Genomic DNA, 8949 nt, shown 5'->3' on the forward strand with positions numbered 1-8949 from the left:
AGGTACTCGTTTGAGAACTAAAACCGACTCTGAATATTAGGGATTTGCAGGGATAGGGTTTGTTGCCTTAGTATCTAAACCAACTCGGTATCAGACCAGGTTATAAGGATCCGCACGTCTACTTTATGTCTGGATTTATGCATAAACGGATCCGCTTCTATTCTGAATAGACATGTGCCGTATCAAAGAACTCGTCCTGCTAGGTCCCCACATATGCTCCCCGGTCCTTGATATCCCCCACCACCTTGCACGCCAGAATGTATGGGTTCCAAGGCCAACAGACTCAGAGACGCCCGAGTGGTGCTCCCGCTCCTGATTCTCAGCAGCCAGCACTGGTAGGGGCAGGAGAAGCATATCCTCAATATAATATACCCCAGGTCGCCGGGAAAGTGTTGTATCAGCCGCCTCAACACGATCCATACTTCAGTGGTAATGTACCTCGATTTGAGATGGTAAGAGCTTGTAGATCGCCCACTAAAAGTCAAGCGACTTACTGGATACGATTCAGTCAGGCAATGGACAGCACGGTGACCACAACACCAGCGGCGCATTCGCTGGGGGACCTATGTACCAAGATCATTTAAACAACAGGCTTCGTTCCACCAGTCCGCAGCACTCACCCGATATGCGTCAGCCATCCCCGTATCCTTTTGTCGGTGCACACCAGAGACCCGTCCAGTCCATGCGAGGACTCGGGTAGTGAGGCATCTTCGCGGGCACCATCTGTTGTTCCTGGAAGCGAGGAGTATCAAGCTATGATGCTATATTCAATGGGTCGACAGCCTGCCACTCACCTTCCGCACATGAACCAGAACGTGAATAGGCGAAATGGGGCACTTGAGCAGTCGCCAAATTTGAATGAGACCGTTGCATATCTTGTCACAGAGGTCAAACGACTGACCGAACACGCACAGCACACCGATAAGGAGCTCGTTCTACAAAAGAATGATTAATGGTAGTGGCCTCGTAGAAATACACTTAGTACTCACCGTGGGTCCCGGACGCATCGTTTCGAAGGTAAAAGTAAAAGCTTGTACATGAGCTGGCAACTCGAGCCTGATAGTATTTGACATAGCGCTCGAGTTACGGACTTAGCGAAATTTTCGAAAAACTCACCTTGCTTCAAGTCTACCCTAAGCAGACATCGAGAAGTTGAATTTACTGGGCTGGATAGTGGTGGAATAGCAGGTATCTGAAGAGAATAGACGGAGGTCCGAAAAAGTGTGTTGGTGAAGTTGGAAAAGCGTCTGTTTACATCTGTTGCTTCAGACCGAGCGAGCAAAATTTGCGACATGTCGGATTTACGTCTGATTACGAGCTAGGTACGTTTACAGTCGTGTTATACACATTGTCTCCCTCGGATTACGGTTGGTGTAAAAAACTCGTTTCCGCAGTGATTCCGGCATTGTCAATAATATTCACCCCCAGACCCCAGTGAACACATAGCGTAAAATAATGCACTACCGCCGGGGGAAAGTTTAGGGAATTATACAGGTAGTTTTAGGGTAATCTGACTCGTTCGGGGAAATGCAAGGAATTGCTAGAAAAGTATCAATTTTCTCTGTTATCTTGACTTTAATTCACGTGAAGATTGATCACATAGATATTCGAACGCGCCCCTGCACGTGTCTGATGCGTCTGAAAATCGCTAAGTCCCTTTGATCACGTATATCCATTATCATAGCACTGCTGTCCTGGACCCTTCATACGACGACAACGTTGGATACGATCACAGTGCCAGACAAACAACGAATCACACTCTCAATACTCTCCTGATTGCTAATGCACTTCCCATGTTTCCTCGTCCTATTCGAGCCCTGGCCAGCGCAAGACGACAGCTTCGCATTGACCCAGACCAGTGGATCGCAGCCTATTCTATCTATCCGGAATGCTAGAAACACCACACACCGACTGAGCTCAAAGAGCTTTATTCTCCGAAATGCACTCTTCTGGGCTGCGATGGCATGCTTTAGTGGGAGCGAAGAGATGTGAAGGGTAAGACTGTTCGCACCGCTACTAAGCTCAATCCACAAACATCACTTATTGGGAGTCTGAAGCGCCAGTTCATGAGACCTGGGTTTGCAAAGTCCATCCGTGACAGCCGTCAGAGTCGACCTCGACCAAATGATGACGAGGATTTTGTTATGACAGACATTCACCACGGGTCAGTCTGGCACGAATTCGAGACAAACATCGTGCGCGAGGTTGGTGAGTTTGGAGCAGTATGAGATCGATCGATCGACGGGAGGACAGCAATGAAGCTTACCGAACGTCGTTATGGCCTGCATTTGACTATGAACACGGACTGGTAGGCTTTTGTTATGCACATATACCAAGCTAATACATGGTCTGGAAGGATGGGGATACTCGAAAATCGGTCACACTCTACTGGAGCAATATACCATGCAATAAATGACCTTCCATGGGAGAAGCGCTTCCTTCAAATCAATGCCATCTGCGCTGCTGTCTTGCCTCGTACGAACGAGCCAAATGTCCAGCAGATCAATCATTGTCTCGAACCGTCAGTGAATGAACTGATGATTCTCAAGAACGGTGCATTGGTTTTTCATTTGTCTTTTGTGCGACTCTGACTTTACTCACTTATAATCCCAGGGGTTAAGATGGACATTACCGACGAGAAAGAATCTGTAGATCTTTTTGCTGACAATGGCATCCTCGATTGTGATATGCCGGCTGCTCACAAGGTATCTGGAACGGAGGGTCACTCCCACGACATGCACCCTTGTCGTTATTGTGATATTGAAATTACCGAAATCAACACTCGTCAGGGCTATGACTACAGTACGTTTGTTTTGATGGAACCAAGATTTTGACTAACGATTTTCGCAGGCTGGATAGCAGCTAATGACAGTGATTTGCTTCGTCAGTCGTTCTACTCGCGTGATGCAAATGCTGTCCGGCAAAAGGCAATCCTCGATGATCACGGGGTTCGCTGGAGTATAATGAACATCATTGCTGGTTGTATTCTATCCAAGAAGACAGCACTGGACTTTATGCATTGCGTTTCTCTCGGTAACACCATCTTGACTACCACCACAACAATTATATTGCAAGGATAGCTAACTAACCGCCTGCATTCCAAAGTCTAAAGTCTCAACGATTTTCGCAATACTTTCTCAAACGCATCTCGATCGACCAGCTCACCAGGAGACATTTGATCACCATCGTACATAACCGCACCTGGGCGGAGCTTCCTCGACATCCGAAAATACACCCGCATGATAACGTCTGCGATATCTTGACTGGGCTGAGAGGTCTCCGACTTCGCTACAGACTGTTTGCTGCTACCTTTGGCACGATACTCTGCTGTCTTCGTCACCATCATGCAAAGCCCCAGCACCGGTCGCTTGTACAACACTACGCCAGTGTAAATATACAGATCATCTCCGCCAATGTATGTGCTCACCGGTACGCCGTGAGAGATACGGAACCATAATGATCATTCGGCGCAGCGTTTCCAGCGCGTGCTCTAGAGCTTGATTTGTGGTGGAATCAGCAACCTCCGCGTCGATGTATCTCGCGAGTTCCGTGAGGTGTAGGCACATATAATGATAAAAGTGTCCACCTGTCGCGAATGATGGAACGGGCGTATATACCGCATGAACCGTTCCAGGAGGCATGATCCTAAACATAGGTGGGATGAGACACGTCAAGGAGAATATAGGAATCACGAACAAAATGTCCCCTGGCCGAAGAGCAATGACTTCACCATCACAGTGCTTCCGAACCCATTCTTGGTGGTTGGTGAAGTCGACCAGCTTCGTTACGAACTCCTGCAGATGAATTCTATCGTGATGATTCTTCTTCGGCCTGAAAATCACCCAGAACTTAACTCCGACCTCCATTCGTAACCAGGTCAATGTCCCCTCAGCATCATGATGAGGGTACGTCAGATATCCGGCGTGATGAAGGATTGCCCACCCCTTAACCGTAAAATTCTCTGGATGAACGTTGGACAGGATCGGCACTGAATGGGTCGTTTGATTCCATCCGTATACGAGGCCATGGTCGAGATTGCTGTGTGATGTTGTTTCAAATGCTGGAACGACAGAGTAATATGTCTAACATACCTGAGTGGCTCGGGAAGCGATATTTGGGCGAGGGGCAAGTCTAGGATACATTGTATCCTCGTCGGATCCATCATGGCATCGAAGAACGAATGGATCGTTCCAGTGGTCGTCGTGTTGACGTGGTCATGTGAACGCAGCATCACATCTATCTGCGTTATCAACAATGCATTATCCAAAAAAAAAGATCGTTATATAGTACCATGAATGCACACTGGTCGATGTTGTGATATGGCGAACCGCTTGTCCAGGAAGTCTGCGGTTAATTCATCAGAGTATTTCTGGCGTTCATCTCCTCTGATGACAACAGGTTTATTGATGCTCAAGCACTTCCCAACGAGCTCCAAGACACCATCCCGCGCGATTCTATCGTAAGGAATATGAGCGACATTTCTGGAATCCGAGGTAGATATAGGCAACTGGGCCATGAATTGTATGATGGGAATATCGACGTCTTCACAGACATTGTTGCCTGACTTGTCGTACACTGCAGGGAGCACCGTGACATGACCATCATTCCATGTTATCGTTGGACTCTTCTCCGGCACCTGCTTGCCCAACACGCCCAGTGTAAGATCATGGTTCGAAGTCGATGCCATATTGGTGATGGACGTGGATTGAAATGCGTCTGTAGGCTAGGGAAATAATGGGGGAATGTGTAGTGAGTCGATATGTAAGTTACGCACCATGCGACAATGGCCAATGGCAAATTCCGGACCAATAGATGTGTTAATCGGTCCTCATTGTGATCCGAATCATCGCGTCGACTATTAGAAAAGTATTGAGTAATTGGTACGCTGTATTCCCGATCCGGCGAATGAACGCTATCTGAATCGTAGCGGCGCTTGGTCGCGCCAGTCAGTCCGTATCTCACATATCTTGGATACCATATCATGAGCATACAAGTGTATCATCATTGCTCACATCAAGGTGGTACAGGTACAGAGACACATGTTTGAAAGCATATAAGTACATCATTGAACGATGGGGGTCATCTTGGCCAACCATGCCTATCTAATTGTTGACATCGGTCGTTGACAAGATCGGAACACTTACATCTGCGCTACTCCCTGTCGTCTCCGATGTGAGGATCATTTGTGTAGGCGTCAGAGGCACGCTGTCAGGACCAACGGGATCAACACCAGCGGGATCAGCACCAATGGGCTCAACAGCAGCCTCGTCACCTTCTGGTGTATCTCCGAGAGGCTGTCCTAAGGTCGCGTCGTCAGTAAGCTCATCGGATGGGCCAACGGGAGAGGCAGATCCAGTGGGGCTGAGATAGTCGATGGATGGTATCGACAAGAAAGTCACGGCGGTACCAGAACGTCCGACGGGAACGGGAGTACCTTCCTTGGGACGTTTAGAAGGCCCTCGGCCACCCTCCGTCTGTGAGATGTTAGTTAGGAGATGTCAATGTCAAACCACATCGCGAAATCGTAGCAGCTGACCTTTGGCGGAGATGCAAGTGACAATGTCCGCTTGCGCTTGAATGACGTCTCCATACTCCCTTGCGACACCGTGGCCACAGGCAACTCCTCATCCTCGACGTCCATTGCATTGGACGTATGAGGGACATCGCGATCGCTGCCCGATAGGTATAACCACGGAACTTCGACGTCCGACATCATGCTTGTGAAGTTGTGAGGAGGGATAATAAAATACAGTGATTCAGTGATGCATACCTTGGAGTAACTGGTGGTGGGGAGGCAATGGGCCACGATCCGTGGTCGCTATGTCCGATATCCGCATCATTGGCTAAGGACCCAAGTGCATGAAAGAGGTGGCTGAGGAATCGAGGGCGTGTTTCCATGTGAACGATGGCAGAATACAGGCGTTCCATCCCGAGTGCTTCAAGAAAATCGTCATCGTCATCAAAGGGCATGGTCCTCGGATTCAGAGGAATTTATATGGTCATTTCAGAAATACATTTCAAACTTGAAAAAAAATTCCTTCTTGTGGGCTGGTACATATCTTGGAGGGCACTTCTAGGAATGATATGAGCCAACAATGAAAGAAAACGGCGGTTGGGTTGTGGAGATATTGTCAAAATACTGACTTTTCAGCCCACCTGACATATCACATCATTGTCGACCTCTGGATGCTCTGGGACCATCACCAATCGATTCCTAGGCCTCAATAACCTCAGTTACATTGTTTTCAATATCGTTATTGAGGTGCAATATCGGAATAGTGACATAAAGGTGATCAGGGGGGGAGGAGGACCTTGTATATCTCAGGAATATGATTTTTCCAGGGAAATCTGGCATGACCATCGTGTTCAGAGGGCTCAAGAACCCCCAGGAAAAATAGTTCTGAAGGACAGGCAAGTCACATGAAGGCTAGAAAAATCGATCTTTGGGTGGGGCAGCATGACAGGGGTGGTCAACTTTGGAACATGATTTTTAGAGCGAAATCTGGCTCGACCATCGTGTTCATATGGTCAAATAACCTCTAGAATGAATCCTAGCTAAAGCCAGGCAAGTCATATGAAGGCTGAAAAAATCAATCTTTGGGTGGGGCAGCATGGCAGGGGTGGTCAACTTTGAAACATGATTTTTAGAGCGAAGTCTGGCTCGACCATCGTGTTCATATGGTCCAATAACCTCTAGAATCAATCCTATCTAAAGCCAGGCAAGTCATATGAGGGCTGAAAAAATCGATCTTTGGGTGGGGCACCATGACAGGGGTGGTCAACTGTGGAACATGATCTTTAGAGACAAATCTGGCATGACCATCGTGTTTGTATGGTTTAATAACATTCAGAAAGGTTCCTAGTGAAAGCCAGGCAAGTCATGTGAAGGCTGAAAAAATCGATCTTGGGATAGGGCACCATGACAGGGGTGGTCAACTGTGGAATATGATTTTTAGAGACAAATCTGGCATGACCATCTTGTTTATATGGTTTGATAACATTCAGAAAGGTTCCTAGTGAAAGCTAGGCAAGTCATGTGAAGGCTAAAAAAATCGATCATTGGGTAGGGCACTATGACAGGGGTGGCCAACTGTGGAATATGATTTTTAGACACAAATCTGGCATGACCATCGTGTTTATATGGTTTGATAACATTCACAAAGATTCCTAGTGAAAGCCAGGCAAGTCATGTGAAGGCTGAAAAAATCGATCTTTGGATAGGGCATCATGATAGGGCTGGTACTCAACTTTGGAACATGATTGTCAGAGACAAAAATAGTATCACCAATGCATTCATAGGGTTCAATAACCTCGATCATGAGTCCTAGTTAATGACAAATGTGTTATATCAAGGGCTAGTGAATCGATCTTTGGATAGGGCACCATGACAGGGGTGGTCAACTGTGGAACATGATCTTTAGAGACCAAACTGGCATCTCCAATGCATTAATATGGTTCAATAATATCAATAATGAGTCCTAGTAAATGACAGATGTATCATATGAAGGGCTAGTAGGTCAATCTGTGGGTAGGGCAGCATGATAGGAGCGGTTTACTCAACTTTGAAACATGATTGTTAGAGACAAAACTGATATCACCAATCGATTTATAGGGTTCAATAACCTCGAGAATGAGTCCTGGCTAATAACAAATGTGACATATTGTGCGCTAGTAAATCGATCTTTGGATAGGGCACCATGACAGGGGTGGTAGTCAACTCTGGAACATGATCTTTAGGGACCAAACTGGTATCACCAATCGATTGATATGGTTCAATAACCTCTAGAATGAGTCCTAGCTAATAACAAATGTGACATATCATGGGCTAGTAAATCGATCTTTGGGTAGGGCACCATGACAGGGGTGGTACTCAACCCTGGAACATGATCTTTAGAGACCAAACTGGTATCACCAATCATTTAATATGGTTCAATAACCTCGATAATGAGTCCTAGTTAATAACAAATGTATCATATCACGGGCTAGTAATTTGATCTTTGGGTAGAGCAGCATGACAGGGGTGGTCAACTGTGGAATATGATTTTTAGAGACAAATCTGGCATGACCATCGTGTTTATATTGTCTAATAACTTTCATAAAGATTCCTTGTTGAAGCCAGGCAAGGAATATGAAAGCTGAAAAAATCGATCTTTGAGTAGGGCACCATGACAGGGGTGGCACTCAACTTTGGAACATGAATGTTAGGGACAAAACTGATATCACCAATCGATTCAAAAGGTTAAATAACCTCGAGAATGAGTCCTAGCTAATAACAAATGTGACATATCGTGGGCTAGTAAATCGACCTTTGGATAGGGCATCATGACAGGGGTGGCAGTCAACTCTGGAACGTGATTTTTAGAGACAAATCTGGCATGACCATTGTGTTTATATGGTGTAATAACCTTCACAAATATTCCTAGTGAAAGCTAGGCAAGTCATGTGAAGGCTAAACAAATCGATCATTGGGTAGGGCACCATGACAGGGGTGGTCAACTGTGGAATATGATTTTTAGAGACAAATCTGGCATGACCATCGTGTTTATATGGTTTGATGACTTTCAGAAAGATTCCTAATTAAAGCCAGGCAAGGAATATGAAAGCTGAAAAAATCGATCTTTGAGTAGGGCACCATGACAGGGGTGGCACTCAACTTTGGAACATGAATGTTAGGGACAAAACTGATATCACCAATCGATTCAAAAGGTTAAATAACCTCGAGAATGAGTCCTAGCTAATAACACATGTGACATATCATGGGCTAGTAAATCGATCTTTGGATAGGGCACCATGACATGGGTGGCAGTCAACTCTGGAACGTGATTTTTAGAGACTAAACTGGTATCACCAATCGATTCATAGGGTTCAATAACCTCGAGAATGAGTCCTAGCTAATGACATATGTGCCGTATCATGGGCTAGTGAATTGATCTTCGGATAGGGTATTAT

The 8949-nt window shown here is 46.1% G+C and overlaps 3 protein-coding genes across 3 annotated transcripts; 2 read left to right on the top strand and 1 right to left on the bottom strand.

The window, feature by feature from the left end:
- Nucleotides 1-93: 93 nt before the first annotated feature.
- Nucleotides 94-953, top strand: EDB91DRAFT_1352885 (uncharacterized protein; the record flags this gene model as incomplete). Its single annotated transcript, XM_041326165.1, has 3 exons — nt 94-452; nt 509-567; nt 635-953. Exons 1-3 carry the CDS (start codon nt 258-260, stop codon nt 951-953), a joined length of 573 nt encoding a protein of 190 aa, XP_041168260.1. The 5' UTR covers nt 94-257.
- Nucleotides 954-2255: 1302 nt separating this feature from the next.
- EDB91DRAFT_1259482 (uncharacterized protein) lies at nt 2256-3080 on the top strand (the record flags this gene model as incomplete). The annotated part of the gene is made up of 4 exons (XM_041324385.1): nt 2256-2308; nt 2357-2553; nt 2614-2802; nt 2851-3080. The coding sequence occupies 4 exons, from the start codon at nt 2256-2258 to the stop codon at nt 3078-3080; spliced, it is 669 nt and encodes a 222-aa protein (XP_041168261.1).
- Nucleotides 3081-3106: 26 nt separating this feature from the next.
- EDB91DRAFT_1259483 (uncharacterized protein) lies at nt 3107-5970 on the bottom strand (the record flags this gene model as incomplete). The annotated part of the gene is made up of 8 exons (XM_041324386.1): nt 3107-3378; nt 3428-3645; nt 3697-4038; nt 4092-4236; nt 4291-4723; nt 5145-5474; nt 5537-5717; nt 5771-5970. 8 exons carry the CDS (start codon nt 5968-5970, stop codon nt 3107-3109), a joined length of 2121 nt encoding a protein of 706 aa, XP_041168262.1.
- Between the last annotated feature and the right edge of the window lie 2979 nt (nt 5971-8949).

Source organism: Suillus paluster (assembly GCF_016628075.1).
Source record: "Suillus paluster strain FC165 chromosome Unknown EDB91scaffold_739, whole genome shotgun sequence".
In the NCBI taxonomy this organism is placed as follows: domain Eukaryota; kingdom Fungi; phylum Basidiomycota; class Agaricomycetes; order Boletales; family Suillaceae; genus Suillus; species Suillus paluster.